The 18336-nt window shown below is 45.9% G+C and overlaps 1 protein-coding gene across 3 annotated transcripts in view; it reads left to right on the forward strand.

Annotated features, from left to right (window-relative positions):
• Nucleotides 1-18336, forward strand: part of Me3 (malic enzyme 3) — a 178697-nt gene that overhangs the window by 141534 nt on the left and 18827 nt on the right. For all 3 annotated transcript variants that reach the window (XM_087901562.1, XM_085682983.2, XM_048435135.3), the window contains exon 8: nt 15805-15914. In XM_087901562.1, coding sequence (XP_087757688.1) covers nt 15805-15914 — 110 coding nt within the window. The remainder of the gene's footprint in view (nt 1-15804; nt 15915-18336) is intronic.

Below are 18336 nucleotides of genomic sequence, written 5' to 3' on the forward strand. Positions count from 1 at the left end.
TTGCCTGTGACTGCATCTCTGCATTTCCTCTTCCCAGAATTCTCCTAGTCTGGTCACCCCACCTATACTTCCTGCCTGGCTACTGGCCAATCAGTGTTTAATTAAACCAATATGAGTGACAAATCTTTACAGTGTACAAGAGCATTGTCCCACAACAGGATGGCTTACAGTTTCAGAGGTTTAGTCCATTATCATCATGGTGGGACATAGCAGAATGTGGGCAGACATGGTGTTGGAGAAGAAGCTGAAAGTCCTACATCTTACAGGCAACAGGAAGTGAACTGGGTCACTGTAAGTAGGACACACCTACTCCAACAAAACCAGACTTCCTACTAGTGCCACTCCCTATGAGCTTATGGGGGCAATTACATTCAAACTACCACAATGAGTTAAATAGCACCCAGAGAACATTTCTCAATTAAAAAAAAAGATAATTAATAAAAAGTATCTATTTCCCTTCTTGGTGCACTAGATACTGGTATAATCTAGATGCCTAAGGCCAATAAGCAAATCATTTGCTTTAAGTTATTTAACATTGTCAACAGCCCTAAATTAGTCAGCTCATCATCACTCTAATGATGAAGATAATAACTATTAGTTAATAGTTTGGGAGGTTCCAGTTCAACATCAGGAAGATCTACTGCTGTGGTCTCTGATGGAGACACTATGATAGCAAAGAGTGTGTTGTCAAGCCATGTCTCATAACCCCCTTGGAGGGAAAGTGCCCCATTTCCTAAGGACCTCAGTGGTAGTTTGAAAGAAAATAGCCCCAAAGGGAATGGGGCTGTTAGGAGGTTTAGCTTTGTTAGAGTGGGTATGTAGCATTTTTAGAGGAAGTGTGTCACTGTGGGGGTGGGCTTTGAGGTCTCCTATGCTCAAGCTATTATCAAGATGTGGGACTCTCAGCTCCAGCACCGTGTCTGCCTGCACGCCACCATGTCACACCGTGATGACAATGCACTAAACCTCTGAAAATGGAAGCCACCCCAATTAAATGTTTCCCGTTATAAGAGTTGTGGTCATGATGTCTTTTCACAGCCATAAAAACCCTAAGGCAGGAGTTGGTACCAGGGACTGGGATGTAGGTGTGATAGGCCTGACCATGTGTTTGTTTGGTGGAATTTGGACTTTGGTACTTTGGGTTAGGAAAGCAGTGGAATGCTTTAAGCATTGCTTAATGGGCCATAGTAGTAGGGGCATGGAAGACAGTGGTGCTGAGAATGACTTGAGCTGGGGGGGGGTGGTTCAAGAGGTTTCAGAGGAGAAGAATTTTATTACGCTGCCTAGAGATTATTCTTATGATATTTTGGTAAAGAATGTGGCTGCTTTTTGCCCTTGTCCAAAAAAATCTACCAGGAGTTAAAGTAAAGAGATTTGGATTAATTCTATTGGCAGAGAAAATCTCAAAACAGCCTAGTATAGGCTCTGTTGTATGGTTATTAGAAGTAACTCTAATGAAGATTTATAATGGAAAGAAACAAGCTGAGCAGAGTAAATTACAAAATATAAAATTTAAGGAGAAAAGAAACATCAGGAAGTGGAATGGAATGAAATCCTGTGTTCAAGGAGACAAAAAGATTAAGAAATGGAATAAAGGGAGTGGAGATCTCAAGGAGAGGTCCCATCCAGCTAAATTTCCAACTTGTGAAAGGAATTAAAAGAAAGCTTCAAGTTGAGTGTGGTGGTTCATGCCTTTAATCCCAGGACTCAAAAGGCAAAGACTGTGCATCTCTGAGTTTGAGGACAGCCTGGTCTATGAAGCAAGTTCCAAAACAGCTGAACTTAGGCAGTGAAGGAAACTTAGAAAACAGAAAGTTGGTAAAGATGTAATTGAATGAGGGGAGCATATTCCAGCCCCAAAGAGCAGCAGAATTTGGCCACTTTGGCAATGTGGTTCTAAAGATATAAGGATAGAAAGGGGCCATAGAAGTTTCTCCTGTGACTAAGGAAAGCTGCTGAGGGAAGGCATGTGCCAGGTATGTCCCTGGGTGGAGGCCTAGAGAGGTCATTGTGTGAGACTGTGAAGTTGAAGCCTGGATTGCCTCAGAGACCCCGAGATATTGGAGGTACCACAACCATGGAATACCTGCCAAGGAAAGCTGTTAAGAGGGAGTGGAACTAACCCAAGAGAAAGGGGTTCTGTTGCTGTCAGCAAAGCTGAAAGGAGCTGGAGCTCTGAAGAACGTTTTGACATCAGACATGGAGATGCAGAGTGTAGAGTTTGCCCAGCTGGTTTTTGGTGTGGCTTTGGTCCAGTATTTCCTCACTTTGTTCCCTTCCCTACATTTTGGAACAGTAATGTATATCCTGAGCCCTTATATGTTGGAAGTGTGTGATCTCTTTTTTTATTTTGATTTGACGGGGAAATTAGAGTTAAGAGATTGTGTGAGACTCGGAAGAGACTTTAAACTTGAGACTTTTAAGCAAGTTTGAAACTATTATAGACTGTGGGGACTTTTAAAGTTGTATTGAATGCATTTTTGCATTATGATATAGTTATACACTTTGGGGGGGGCAGGGAGAGGAATATGGTGGTTTGACAGAAAGTGGTCCTCAAAGGGGTGACACTATTAGGTGGTGTGGCCTTGTTGGAGGAAGTGTGTCACTGTGGAGACAGACTTTGAGGTCTCCAAAGCTCAGACTACTCCCAGTATCACAGACCACTTCCTGTTGCCTGCCTTTCAAGATGTGGGACTCTCAGTTCCAGCACCATGTCTGCCTGCGTGCCACCAAGTCACACTGTGATGATAATGCAGTAAACCTCTAAAAATGTAAAAAAATGTTTTTCCTTTATAAGAGTTGCCGTGATCATGGTGTCTCTTCACATCAATAGAACCCTGAGACAGTCCCCATCTCCTAATGGTCACGTCCTGGCAGTATCTGGGGACTAGACACTTAATCCATGGGCCATATTCTTATAAATTCTATCAGATTCTAATAACTAGGTGTGTGACTCTCTTATATCACTAAAATATAAGTCATGGTAAGGGATTGTCATATCTTTTCCATCTCCTGATGTAGCTCACACATCCAAAACAATGCTGACCACAACATGGGTTATCAGATGAGAGACCTGAGACCCAGGAAGTGAAGGAAACTGCTCATGGTCACACCCCCCACTTAACCGCAGAGCTGAATTACGAATAAAGGTGGTCTAACTACAGAATTCACTTTCTAATGGGATATTTCCTATTGCTGTGCCCTCACATGAAGGAAATGATAGCTAACATTCTCCAGACACTTCCTTAGTAAACCAAAAAAGCAAAAGAGAGGGAAATCGCATTATTAAAGCTATTCTACTTAGCTTACTCCTGTTTTCTCTGTCTTGGTCAAGGACAAAGTTAGTGTGTACCCATCCTCTCCAAAGGGCACTGTAGAGGGACTAGACATCAGTTACTATTCTAGACAGTCTCTAGCTTCCAATGGTTGGTGTAGGAATTCCTACAGCCAGTAGCCTTTAAGTTACCCGCCCACTTGGGCGTGGCCTCTTATACTATTTATGCCGATGTAAAATGCACATCGGAACTCTTTTCTGGCTGCAGGATTTGGTTGCTGTTCCCCATTCCAGCAGAGGATTCTGATTTGTGAGTCTACCCCTAAGTAAATAACCCTCTATTATTCTCAATTCTGAGCTAGTGTGGGATTTCTTTTAAGCGTCCTTCTTCCAATGGTGAATGAAGCATCCTCACTCAGGTGAGTCATCCCTTCCTCTCCAATTTCTCCTTCTTGACGACAGTTGTCCGATTGCCCCGTCACTCACCAGAGCTGAGCAATTTCCACAGCTCTCAGCAAACCTCAAACCTCAGCCAGCTCAACTCAACCCCAAGGGGACGAAGCACATGTACTCAGGCTCCTCCTGGTAGTTTTTAAAACAACATAAGCGAGGGAAACCCTTAGCTTCTGACATCCAGACCGCAATGAAAGTGTAAGGATTGGGTTTGCATTTTAAAAGACTGTAGAAAGAGCATTGTTTGGCTCTAAGTTCTTACTATAGCATTTCAAGATGGTCCTCACACACTGTGTGCTGACAGTCTCCAAATATGGTCTGGTTCTCTGTTTTATCATCAGAGGCCATAAGTCCTCATGGAGCCTAGCTAGTTCTCCGTGAGAAGTTCTGACTCTGGGGAAGATGAGTGTGTGATTGTATCATGGATTGTAGCAGCCCTGAACAGAGATATACAAATAATCAGAGAGGCTTTGTGAAGGGTACCCATGGCCTCATGACAATCGACACACACAGTCTATAAGAAAATGGGATCCGTTGTCTGTGGAGTTCCAGGCAGGTGAGAGAAACGGATGGGAGATTTATGAACAGGAGTGTGTGGACTGAGTTGCTGTAACTTCGAAGGGGGAAAAAAAAAAGCTCAGGAGTGACCTCTGACCTTTGAGAGGTTGAAAGGTCAGCAGTTAGCCTCCACCCTCTTCCTAGATGGAGATTACTGATGCCTTGTGTGATTGCCTAGGAACCGAGACAAACAGGGAAACTCCGGAGGAAATCCAACTGTTCATAAAGTGTTTTCTGTCTGGCCTGGACTCGCCCCCTCATAATGATGAAGGAGTAGCCACATCATCCTGACATGTTTGCTGGAAATCGTTGCTTCCTGAGACCGTCTTGATAGTTGTTGGGATTTCCCCTCAATGAGGTCAGAATGTCATGTAAGGAGCCTGCTGGTCTGGCTTCCAGGCAGGCATAAGAGGAGCTTTCCCAGTCTGGGATATGGGAAGTAGAAGTTCTCTGAGGTCCCCCCTCACACTCCAGACTGGAATCCCGTCCCCTAGTTCCTCACCAAATGAAGCCACAGTGACCACAATATCACCTCCAGTGACCAGCAACCACAGTCAGCCCCGTATTTGAAACCTCTACCTTACGCAGCACTAGAATCTGGGTCTCTCTTTCTTCTGCCCATTAACTGTGCGCAGAAGACATTCGGCTCAGCTCCCAGCCACTGGATGGTCCTTCGTGTGCTTGAAGATGTTCACTGTGCTCACCCTGCTTTGCCTTCTCTTTCTTAGACTCGGTGGGCCCGCTATCTCATCCGTGATCTCCTGCATCCTTGCCGATGGATTAGTTCCCCTAACATCCTTGTGAATCCATCCCTCTTCAACTCTGTCCCCTCCCCGTGACTTTAGAACAGTCACGCCCTCAGTGCCTGTGGGTGAACTGGGATGAGACAGCTAATGTCTGCTCCATGGTATCTGACCACATCTTCACACTTCAGCTGGGCTAGCTCCTGCCCCTTCCCAGCTTCTTAGGATCTCCCCCAATCCATCCTACTTTGTTCCATCCCTCGTCTCCTATCTCTTACCTCTCCTCCAATCCAGCTCATGTGCCTCCTGTGGACACTTCCCATCTCCAAACCAAATCCACCCTTCAGTCTTTCGCCCCCTGGTGGCTGCCCCACCACACACACTTGGAAGCCAAACATTTTAGAATGCTTTATCATTTTCTCCTGTTTTCCATATTAACGCTATGCATCATGGGTCCCCTTCACCACTCCACCCAACATGGCAGTCTGCAAGGCTCGCCAGTGGTTTTCAAACAGTGACTCAGTGGACACTCTGGATCCGTGTTTTACTTGACAGCAGCCAGTGGCACTACGGATCTCAGCCTTCACATGGGTCCTGCAGCAACTGCCCCGTAGGCTTCTGCTTCTGCAGCTCCCCATCACTGTGGTTCTCTATTCACTGCCCTTGCTGAACTCTTAAGTGCCCCTTTCTGATCTTGTGGATGTCCTGGGATTTTTGTCCTCAGCTTTGCTCCCTGCCTGCTGCATAAATACTTTCCTTAGGACCCTCATTCAATCCTATGATCTCAACAATTCACACTGCCCCCCAGTGGAATACGTCTCCCTCCTGCACCTCATGTACAGCTCTCTACGTTGTAGACAAGTCCGTTCAAATGCCCCGAGAACCCCAGGCTCAGCTGTCTGACTTAGAAAGTTGAGCTCTCTTTCCTTATTCTTTATCTGAAAGAGCCCCGCTCTTACAGAGCTCCTCATCTTCTGCATCTGCCCTGTTATCAAACACTGCCCGTTTCCATCAGTGCCTACAGTATGTCAGACCTTTATATGCATTATCTCATTTAACATCCATAACAGGACCTATGAGAGGTGTTGTCATCCCTCTGCCTTGCCAGTGAAGACCGAAATCCTTGTCGAATTGCTTCTCTATGGTCATACATGCAGCAAGGGATGGACCCAGACTCATGATGTCCGAACCCTCTCTGGTTCCCCATAATCTGCCTTCCTTGTGACTATTACTTTTACTTTCTGAACATTTTTTCCTCTATCCCTTTCTCCCCTCCATATCCCCATTGTCAGACACCAACCCCTCACCTCTCCCACTGTGCACAAGAAGCTGTCTCCAGGATGCCCTCCCAGCTAACTATCTGTCATCTACTCTGCTAGATGAACCTCCTGAAACGCATGTTTGCTCCCTGCCCATGCTCCTCTGTCTCATTTAGGGTGACTTACTATTGCCGTGATGAAACAACATAACCAAAACAAAACTTGGGGAAGAGAATGTGTATCTGGTTTAGGTTTTCATATCACTCCCGGTTCATCGTCAAAGGAAGTCGGGACAGGACTCAAACAGGGCAGCAACCAGGAGGCAGGAGCTGATGCAGAAGCCATGGGGTAATGCTGCTTAATGGCTGGCTCAGCCTTCTTTCTTAGAACCTAGGATTTGACCAGCCCAAGGGTGGCCCCACCAACAATGGGCTGTGCCTTTACACATCAATCACTAATTAGGAAAATGCCTAACAGGCTTGCCTACAGGCAGATCTTATAAAGGCAGTGTGTCAGTCAAGTGCCTGCCTCCCCTCCCTATGTCTCTAGTCTGAGTGGGGTTGACACAGAACCTTCCAGCAACCCCTCAGCAGGTCTCTGCTCTCTTGAAGAATGTCTGCCTCTTTGTAAAGTCACTTTAAGGTGTGAGTCTGGATTCCACCCAGCCTCATCTTCCCCAAACTGACCCCCTTTGCACTCCCCTCTCCCGAGATCAAGCTTTATGGATTTTCCACTCCCTTCTATGTGTATATGTTGTTCCCTCTGCCTAAGACCTCCCTCCTCCCCCATCCACACCCACACAGTCTGTCTAGGAACCTGTGCTCTTCTTCTAAGCCCCAACTCTGAGTCCCTGCTCTTTGAAGGCCTTACTGCCTCCCCACATAAAGCAGAATTACCTGCCCTCCCTAAGTTTTCCCACGTGTCCACATGTCTGCACCAGCCTTTGTTATTGCCCTTCCCAAGGTGTGCTGCAATCCCTTTTCTGTTTTCTGGTGCCCCCTTCTAGCTGTGCGATCTTGGCATTCTAGCAGGTTCCGTTGCTCAACGCGGATATTAAGACTAGCTTGTGGAATTGAAATGTTTCCACAATATGTAGAAGTCAGCTCCCAGGGAATCCTGTGAAAGAGGGGGAGGAAGGGTTGTAGGAGCCAGAGGGATCAAGGACATCACAAGAAAACAGGGTGACTAGGAGCTCACAGAGACTGAACCGACAGAGAGCCTGCGTGGGTCTGGCCCAGGTCCTCTACTTCTACGTTAGGGTCATGCAGCTTGGTGTTCTTGTGGGACAGCTAACAGTGGGAACGGGGCTGTCTCTGACTCTTTCTGCCTCCTTTTAGGACCGCTTTCCTCCTGGATTCTTGCAGGACAGCTAACAGTGGGAACCGGGCTGTCTCTGACTCTTTCTGCCTCCTTTTAGGACCGCTTTCCTCCTGGATTCTTGCGGGACAGCTAACAGTGGGAACCGGGCTGTCTCTGACTCTTTCTGCCTCCTTTTAGGACCGCTTTCCTCCTGGATTCTTGCGGGACAGCTAACAGTGGGAACCGGGCTGTCTCTGACTCTTTCTGCCTCCTTTTAGGACCCCTTTCCTCCTGGATTGTCCTGTCCAGCCTTTATTTGAGGGGATGGGCCTACTCTTATTGCACCGTGATATGCCATGTTTGGTTACTATCCCTGGGAGACCTGACCTTTTCTAAAGGGAAATGGGGGAGGAGTGGATCTGGAGATAGGGCAGGTGGAAAAGAGAAACTGGGAGGCCTGGAGGGAGGGGAAACTGTGGTCAGGATGGAATTCATGAGGAAGAAAATTCCTTGATCACAAAAGAGGTAGTGGGGAGAAGGAGAAAGAAGAAGTCAGCTCTCTCCTTCCACTGAGTGAGTTTGGGGAATTAAACTTGGGTTGTTAGTGTTGGTGGTGAGCCTCTTTACCCACTGAGCCATTTCACAAGCCCTGAAGTGAATTTTTATATCATATTCAGTGTATAGTTCCAGGCATAGAGGATACCCTGCCCATTATAGTACTCTAATAAAATTAGAATAAAATTTTAATTAATGCCGTACAATATAGGATATGTTATTATAGAAAGGAACAGTGTGGTAGTTGGAAAGAGAGAAAATGGCCCCAAAGGGAATGGCACTAATAGGAGGTGTGACTTTGTTGGAGTAGGTGTGGTCTTATTAGAGGAAGTGTTTCACTGTGGAGGCGGGCTTTGAGGTCTCAGATATGCTCAAGCTATACCCAGTAAGTCAGTCCACTTCCTGATGCCTCTCCAGCACCATGCCTGCCTGTATGCTGCCATGTCCTGCCATGATGATAAAGGATTGAACCTCTGAACTGTAAGCCAGCCACTATAATTAAATGTCTCCTTTGTCAGAGCTGATGTGGTCATGGAGTCTCTTCACTACAATAGAAACCCTAATTAGGACAAACAGCATATCCTGTGCTCCCTTAGGAGAAAAGAATTCACTCTATCCTAAGAATAGGTCAGGGAGGGTTCCTGAAAGGAGATGGTGTTGGAGACAAGCCCTACAGTTTGAATAGGCATTGGCCTAGGCTTAAGGAAACCTAGGCAGAGAGAACTATCAGCTGAAGCGAAGCCATGTATAATGATTCACAGTGGCTTGGGAGCAGCAACATGTACCCAGCATGTCGGGAGACACAAGTGGCTGCTGAGCAATTAGACTAAGGCCAAAGTGAGCGTGCCTATGAACATGAACCTGACTCCCAAAAACAGAGGGAGCCCCTTAAGAGGCTTTTGTCGTTGCCATTGCTTTGGTGGTTAGTTTGAGATAGGGTCTCTCTATGTAACTCTGAATTCCTGAAACTCTATAGACCATGCTGGTCTGGAATACAGAGATCCTCCTGCCTCTGCCTCCCAAGTGCTGAGATTAAAAGCATGTGCCGCCACCACCTGGCAAGAGGAACTTTAAAATTTTTTTTATTATTTTTTGAGAATTTCACGAACATAGCTAGATCTCCTCCACCCGTCCCTTGCCCCTCTGGCTCTCCTATGCCTCCCCACCAAATTTATGAACTCCTTTACTTTAATTATTGCTGTTACATGTGGCTAAGTGGCCTACACAGGTCTGTGTTCAAAAAGATGCTGAGCAAGCGTGGGGGAGGGGAGCCAACATAAGGTGGTGAGAGCAGTCACCTTAGGATGCTAGACAGAGGCAGCAGTGCAGTGATTCCAGAGAGAGATGGTGCTGCCCTGAATCCCCAGTCCCCAAAACACGAAGTTCTTTATGCAGCAGTCCCATCTCTCAAAGTGTACTCTGACTGCCGTGGGAGAGGAGAGACACATCAAGGTGAAGCCTGTGGTCAAATAAGTTTAGAAACTGCGGGGTTAAACCTTTTCCTTCATACATAACTTTTCAAAGTCTTTAATACACACCACATCTGGTACATGTAATATCAAGAGCTATCCAAACTTATTTTACTAGGGAAATTTATCTGAGAGCATTTCAAGGGCATTCAGTGTAATGGAATGTGTAAAATGTTTTAAAGACCTCGAGTTTCATGATTCTGCCAGTTCTAGTTTCTGGAAGGAAGAAAAGAAAAAGAAAAGAAGTAATTTTCCATGGTGTGGTGACTGATGCTGATGGTTTCACTAGGCACTGGGCCAAGGGAGACCTGCCCGTGGTTTTCATGGGGAAAGCGGAGCGCAGTCCCTTGGGAATATGAGTGGTACCTTTTCGTCATTGGATTCAGATGCAGGCTAAGCAAGCTCACCTGTTCCTTCTGGCTTCCTCATGTTTATTCAGGTCTGCAAGGGGTCAGACTAGATGTTTCAAAGACTGACAGGCCCTGATTCCTAAAACAGAGATGGTTTGCAGCCTCTGGAACTTTCTGCTCTCTCCAGCACCCCCACTCTGTACCTCCGACCAACCTATGAGGGGAAGAGCCTCAGAGGGCCCTATCCTGGAAGGCTTGGCCCTGATGACTCCCAACTCTGCTGGCTTTGGCTTAGGTCTTCGCAACCTGTCTCACAGACACAGGTCACCATTTACAGCCTGGGGGAGAAATCAGACATCCGCCCATCATCCTGTGCCTATAAGAGAGCCCTAGCCCTGTTCAAAGAACGCTTCCCAGATGCACCCCAGAGTAGAGAAGTCTGGGAGTCCCCAATTTGTCATGACAGAACCTCTCTCTCCAAGGCAGGATTTTTCTGTAGAAGTGTTAGACATTCCTCTGCGGCTGCCAGAGCCGCAGGGTGAAGAGTTCAAAGGGGCTGATGGGGACAGATAAGCAGCAGCCTCTGGGGTCAGGGTTTCTCTGCCAAGGCAGTAGAAAGGCTGTCGGCGCCAAGGGGGTCGAGGGGAGCCCAGAGTAAGGGGCTCTGAGCAGGGCCCAGACTGAAGGAGACTTGGTGGTCCTTCTGAGTTTGCTCCTGAAGGATGGCCACCTGTTGGTCTGCCTGTGTAAGTACAGAAAGGACCCTAAGACTGACTGTCCAAATTTCCTTGCCATGTGTAACTCCTACTAGGAACTACGTAGGAAGGACCCCTGTCTCCTGCCTCCCCCACCGCATTTTAAAGAAATGTCTGAGGGAAATGTCCAGATGTCAAATCCAGCCTCAAGCGTGAAGTAACCTGTGCCCAGTTCTAATGGCCTCTGATCAGGGGACTGTGAGCCAGAGAGAAAGACGATGCGTGCGTGTTGGTCAGAGACAACAGAAGAAAATTCTTTTTCTAGCTCCCTGACTAGTGTTTTCTGCACCGTGTTTCATTCTAACTGAGAAAGAAGTCAAGCTCCCCTACCTGTTGAGTTTTATCTTTTGTAAATATGGGTTGCTTTAGCACTAAATACAGCTGGATTGAAGCGGCTCAGGATTCCTCCTCTGGAAGCGGTGGTGAAGGCAAGACAGTGCAATTCTAAACTCAATGAGCTGCCCAGCCGCTGGCACCCTGTAAACGGCAACTGCTTCGTTACCATTGTTCTTGGGATTTTACAAGTACTTAACTGATAATTAGCATTTGATTTTTTTAATTATTTTTATTCAGCTATATATTTTTCTCCACTCTCCTCCCTTCCTCTCCCCTCCCTTTCTACCCTCTACCATGGTCCCCATGCTCCCAATTTACTCAGGAGATCTTGTCTTTTTTTACTTCCCATGTAGACTAGATCCATATGTCTCTCTTAGGGTCCTCTTTGTTATCTATGTTCTCTGGGATTGTGAATTGTAGGCTGGATTTTCTTTGTTTTATGTCTGAAAGCCACTTATGTGTGAGTACATGTGATAATTGTCTTTCTGGGTATGGGTTACCTCACTCAGTATGTTGTTTTCTAGATCCATCCATTTTCCCACAAATTTCAAGATGTCATTATTTTTCCCCCTGTTGTGTAGTACTCCATTATGTAAATGTACACATTTTTCTTATCCATTCTTGGTTAAAGGGGCATTTAGGTTGTTTCCAGGTTCTGGCTATGACAAACAAAGCTACTATGAACATAGTTGAGCACATGTCCTTGTGGTACAATTGAGCATCCTTTGGGTATATACCCAAAAGTGGTATTGCTGGGACTTGAGGTAGGTTGTTTCCTAATTTTATGAGAAATCGCCATACTGATACCCAAAGCAGCTGTACCAGTTTGCACTCCCACCAGCAATGCAGAAGTGTTCCCTTTCCCCCACAACCTCTCCAGCATAAGTTGTCATCAGTGTTTATGATCTTGGCCATTCTTACTTTGCCTTGGCCCCGCTGTAGCTTCCCGGTTGTTCCACAGGCACAATGAGATCTCTTTTGCCAACTTATGTGGGCTCTTGTAAGGACTAAGTGATGAAGGTGACTTTCTTCTTCAGTATTATGGAGGTGTAACTGATAAACAAAAGCTCTCTGTATTAAACTATATAACCTTTATGGCTTGAAATTTATGCATATTGTGAAACAAGTGACTAGGCTGGCTGACATGTTTACTGTCATATGTGGTCATCTTTGTGTTGTATGGTCTAAAAGCTTGAGGTTTAGTCTCTTAGCAAATTTTAATTACACAAATCAAAGTTTTTATGTAGCAAATATGGCACTATCAGCTGCAGCCAGCAGGTATCGCTTAGACTGCAAAGTGCTAAGTCCTAGTCTCATTCAGATGCAATTTTTTTTTAAAGACAAGGTTTCTCTGCGTAACAAGCCCTGGCTATCCTACAACTTGTTTTGTAGACCAGACTGGCCTCAAACTCACAGAGAGCCTCCTGCCTCTGCCTCCCGAGTGCTGGGGTTAAAGGTGTGCGCCACCACCACCCAACCCTCTGGCTGCAGTTCTTATCCACACTCACGGAGTGGGAAGCACTGATGAGATGGTTAGGGGCTCTGAGCCTCTCAACCCATCACTCAGACTGCTTTTCCTTCCCTGTAAGTTTTTGAGAGAGTCACAACTGGTTTAAAATGGAGCTGTCACAGACTCCCAGGTGTGAGAAACAACACAGAAGGCGGTAGGGGAAGTAGTGGCCTCAGAGGAAAAGCTAAACTTCAACCAGGTCAGACGAGGAAGCAGTCAGAGTAGTGGGACTTTTTCAATCACAGTTCTAGCTCCAGAGGGCTCAAGAAGAGGGGAGAAGACAGGTGTAAGGGACTGGGTTGGATGACGGAAAATGCGCAGCATCGGCCTTGAGCTTCAGCGTGACCCTCAGAAGACTTACTGGTTTGTAGCTCGATGGGACGGCAGGAGAGAGGGCTGTGGAATGTTTCTCTTCGAGCTCCCTTGTGTTATGAGGTATGACGATCAGCATTTCATGCTGCTATCTCTGTGTATAGTTACATATAGATCACCATATTTTTCTACCTCTTAGAAAGTAGTTCCATAATTTCTTTCAACAGTGCAGTCCATGGTTTAATAGTCTTTAACAAGCATTGCTGTACACATCCCACACACGGGTGCCTAATAATATGTTAGCCCTTCATAGCTGTAGATTCTACACTCATGGATTCAACCAATCCCCTGCTGAAAATGTTTAAGAAGATCCAATATATATATATATATATATATATATATATATATATAATATATATATTATATATATGCTTTTCTGTTATTAGACTAAATAGCATAAAGCATTTTACATGCAGAATTTACAATATATAAGGTATGATAAATAATATACAACAAATAATTATACAGGGCAATGTATGTAGATTATATTACATAAGGGACTTGACTATCCACAGTTTTGGTACCCATGAGGAGTTCCACAACAAATCTCCCTTGGATACTGAAGGACAATTGGACTATGAATAGAAATAATGAATAAAACCACCCACTCATAAATATAATGTCATGCCTGTCAAGCCCAAATTTACTGTGAATTTTTTTGTTCAGGTTATGAATTGCAACTGTTTGGACTGGGAGTAGGGAACAGAATGTCTTGACATTTTGGTATACATAAGACTTCCAGTGTTGTTTCACAACTAGCCTGGGGCAAAAATTCTGAAAAGCTTAGACAACAAAACAAGTGATGGGTGTGTATTTTTCCATCACATACTGATATATATATATATATATATATATATATATATACACACACACACACACATACATACACACACACACACACACACACACACATATACTCACACACTTGACCTTGAAGCAATACTGCCACTCATTTGCTAAGGAAACAATAAGGCAAAAATTATAAATATCTTTTTTTTGTTCAGTGTGTTTCTGTTTCGTGTTTCGTTTAATTTTACATGAGAAATTCCCCTTGGTCCCATGAACAAAACCTCCACAACTCAGATTAATCTAATTCCTACTTGGAATAGAATATAAAGCCACATGGCCCTAATAACCCAACCGTTCCTAGCACTTCTGAACCTTCTCAAGCCTGCCCTTCTTTGGACATGCATCCCCAAGGATGTTCCCTGGCCCAGGAACAGCCCCTGTCAGACAGTTTACATACTGACCCCTTCAAGTCTCTGACTTCTTCCACGTTCACCCTCCTTTTCATCTATTGTATCTGTTATTTCTCTCCATCATGAGCTGAGAGTTTTGAATCCTAATCCCTTAACCTCTCCTGTATGACTTCTGTAGGCCAGGCCCATGAGAATCCATGCCTCGGGCCTGGTGCTCTTTAGCACCAGCATGCCACAGTGGTGGTGCTCTACTAAGGACTCAGTGATATGAACTGACCTCCTAGTGCCCCACCAGCATCCCTGAGGCTCCAGAGACACATGGCAGATATACAGGTCTACGCAGTCACCAGCATCTCTATTCAACAGAGGAAGCCATGCTCAAAAAGTGGAGGTTGAACTGTGTTTTCTGGGTCATATCACTGCTGCTCACTCCCTCATAGGCAGGGACCTCATCAGAAAGTTGCCACCAAATAGGTCCCACACACCCTTTCTAGAAGGTAATAAATCTTCCCACAGTGGTCCACATTGCTTTGGCAAGAACAGGTCCCTTCTGCCTGTCATGCACCCAGCGTGGCCCAATCAGGACCCTCTTCTGAAGGCACATGACCTGTTCCTGAAATCACAAATTAACTCATGGGATGCTGACTATTGTTTCTTCCTGTAAAGAAAGTCTAGGAGACGCAGCCACCAAATACCAGACTCAAAGGGAAACAGTAGACTAAGCTTACGTGCAAAGAAAGGTCTTAGGCTGAAGAGTCTTTCTACAAACAGTAAGCAGCTTCTCTCTCGGCTTCCCAGAAGGTAGCACATATTAAAAAGAAAAGGAGATTATGAAATACTGACAGAGCCAATATTATTATCATCAAGACCATGAAGTCTAACAGGCATAGATTTCCAGTGAGTCATGTCAAACAGCCTTCTGGGCTTTGCCTTCATCCACCAAGGCTGTGTTTCTTAGATTTCTAGGCTTCTGTAATCACAGCCGTCTAGGGAGCTAGCTGAGGATGCAGATTCCTGAGCCTCGTCCCACGGACCCTGATTGAAGTCATCTGTGAGACGGGCCTAGTGATCCACACTTTCATTGAGTTTACTAACTGTTCTTCTAATCCGGGAAGGTGGGGAACATCTTTACCAGGATAACAGTGGCTCCATGGCGTGGCCTTTCTCAGCCTTGACTGTGTCTTGTTGGAGAATAACACATGCATGTGGAGGAGTGGAATGATTCCAAGCCTCTGGGTCTGGGGAGGGTGACAGCAGGCCTTGGAAGCTTCCAGACCCCGAGTGATTTAGTCACTGTTGCGTTTGGAGTGAGCTTTCTGCTGGGATCATGGATCCACAGGTTGCACGGAAGGCAGGACCTGTCTCCGCCTTGGTGATGCTCCTACGGTGGGCATGGTGGTTTGGGGGGAGCCCATTAGATACAGTGAGGTTGAATGGGTAGACTGTGATGCCCTTGGCCCTACACTCTCCATTTACATACATCATGGAGTAGGCAAAAGTCTACTTCTGGGAGTTGCTGATCCAGTACGGTGACAAAAAAAAAAAAAAAATAGGAGGAAGGACCCACATTGCCCTCAGCTCTTGTCCTGAGCCTCCCCCGTATTCAGTTCCGATGGGATCCGCTCCAGGAGGTAATCACACATTCTTTCCTCTGTCTTTCTCGGCCCTAAAGGTTCGGAATCAATTGCCTCATCCAGTTTGAAGACTTCGCCAACGCCAATGCCTTCCGTCTGCTCAACAAATACCGCAACAAGTACTGCATGTTCAACGATGATATCCAAGGTACACTGTCACCCACCTAACAAAGTCGCTGGGTAATAACACATGCCAAAAGCCGGGGTGGAAATCTCATCTCATAGCTGGCTTGCCGCCAGAACCTGTTTAAGAAACAATGCTAGACTTGGAGTCGGCTTCCACTTGGCCGATTCTTAGCTCTGTGACCTTGAACCACTTGGCTGAGCTTTGGTGTGCATAAGCACCAAATGGAAATCATTACTACTTCAGAGGTAGGTAGGAACTGTGTGGTTTCATATTTATAAGAAATTCTTTAGACTATTGTCAATTATTAGCTACCTGAACTTGAAAAATCAGTGTCTGACTATGGTTTTATTATCTGTTCTGAGGTTGCAATAACTATATCAGGAAAGCATTGTAAAGATTTCAAGGGCTGGGACTGGGAGACTGAAAGCTTCCATTTCCAAGGTAAATGGCACTTGCTGCCCAAGCATGAAGACTGAGTTTGGATTCCACCCTCACATCAAAAGCCGACTGCACATGCGTACAACTCCAGTGTGGCTGACACAGGAGGATCACTGGGGGTTTCTGGCCTCCAGACTAGCTCCTGTTTCAATGAGAGGCCCTGTTTCCATAAGATAAAACACTAGTGATACTCGGTGTCCTCCTCTGCTTCTAGGCACACTGGCACCATGTGCATATGCCACACATGCGTGCATATACAACCACATACATATACATGCTGAGAGGGGGGGGAGAGCTTATACACAGAAAATATTACTCCATGACTTGTCAGATCAAAACATCAATGTTCATAAGAATGGCTTTCTCTAGCCATAATATCTTGCTCATAGCCTTTCCAAACACAAGGTGCGCCCATCAGAGAGCCATGACAAGTCCTTTCCTAAGCTTGGCTGGAAGTTACAGGGTTGAAAGGTACCGGCAACCGGAGACACAGAGCATTTCTAGAGTAAGTATAAAGCATCTTGGACACTATGTCCTTTGGTCACCTGTTCAAGAGTCTTAGAAACCCTGCAGGAAGTTGCTTCTTGTTTTGGGGGTGCCTGTATCTGAAGCTGGAACAGGACGGAGGCTTCTCAGCAATGTTCTTATCTGGCCCGGGAGTTCTCAGTGAGAAGGGTCCATAGGTTTCTGTGAGGCCCGGGGGGAACCTTGATGGCTCCACATATCTTGTTACTTAACAGATGAAGCTTGTGAGCCACGCCCGTTAAACCAACAGTGCATGTCAGATGAAAAGAATGAACTGGTATGGAACCATCTTATTGTTGAGTAAAGTTGGCTGGCATTCACACTCCAGAAGTGAGAACAACGAAGACAGCTAGGGGTATACTCGAGAGAACATATCCCAGCTACATCTGTGACACACTAGGCGCTGTTCTGGGAACTGCCCCCATTTAATCCTATGAGTTACTAGTGTCTGTATCTTCTGGATGAAGAAACCAAGCCACAGAGAGAATAAGTAACTTGTCTACCCAGACAGTGTTCAAATGAAAGTTGAGTTCAGCTTTCTGAACTCTAAATTCCACATTCGTAACCACTTACCATACTGCTCCAGGTTTAAAACCACACAGCCAAGTGCTTCTGTTCTTTTGGTCCACATTAGAGAGTAATAGGAATACGATCAATTATTTGCATTGATCTGTTGTAAATGTCAAGGAGTGGTACAATGCAGTTAGAGCACACTATTAGAACAATGAGGTCAAACATTATTTCAGGGCCTGGGGACTGGATGCCCAGAGAAGGGAAGACCCAAAGAGAAAACTCAGCTTCTCATACTGTCTGTCTAGCCCCCCCGCCCCGCCCCGCTAATACCTAAGCCTGCAACAGGCATTGGTGGGCTGTGCCAGCCGCATCCCAACAAGCCACGTACTCTGCAGCTCCGCAGTACAGCCCAAGAGAGCTGGCTGGAGGCAAAGAGAATCCTCTCACTGCCTGCCAGTCAACTCACAACTCTCAACCAACCTAACGGGCAAACGTGTGCCTGCGGCCCTGGAGGAAGCACCTGCTGACCAGTTCCCCTGCAATGCCACTCACACATGAGTCAGCAACAGGACGGCCGTGGTCAGAGTCCCCTGGGCTGCCAAGTGGAAAACAAGTCCATATGGTCAGCACACCTGGTACACGGGCTCCAGATGCACAGACAGACAGACAGACTTGTAAACACAAACAGGTTATGATAGCCTCATAAACATGCACAGGAACACAGCAGGGTCCTGCTGTGCATCCACCTCCATCTCCCCCACGCTGATGCCACAATGGTCCCCTAAGAGGGAAACAATGATTCACTATGTTCTCCATCCCTTTGTGAGAAACTCTACACCCATTTGCTGAAATACATGGCCTGGGAGAAAGACCTCTTCCCTGTCCTCTAATCGTCCCTTCAGTTTGTTTGGTTGGTTTTGGAGACAGAGTCTTACATAGCCAGGACTGGTCTCAGCCTCCTATCCCT

Source organism: Myodes glareolus, chromosome 24 (genome assembly GCF_982192425.1).
Source record: "Myodes glareolus chromosome 24, mMyoGla1.1, whole genome shotgun sequence".
In the NCBI taxonomy this organism is placed as follows: Eukaryota; Metazoa; Chordata; class Mammalia; order Rodentia; family Cricetidae; genus Myodes; species Myodes glareolus.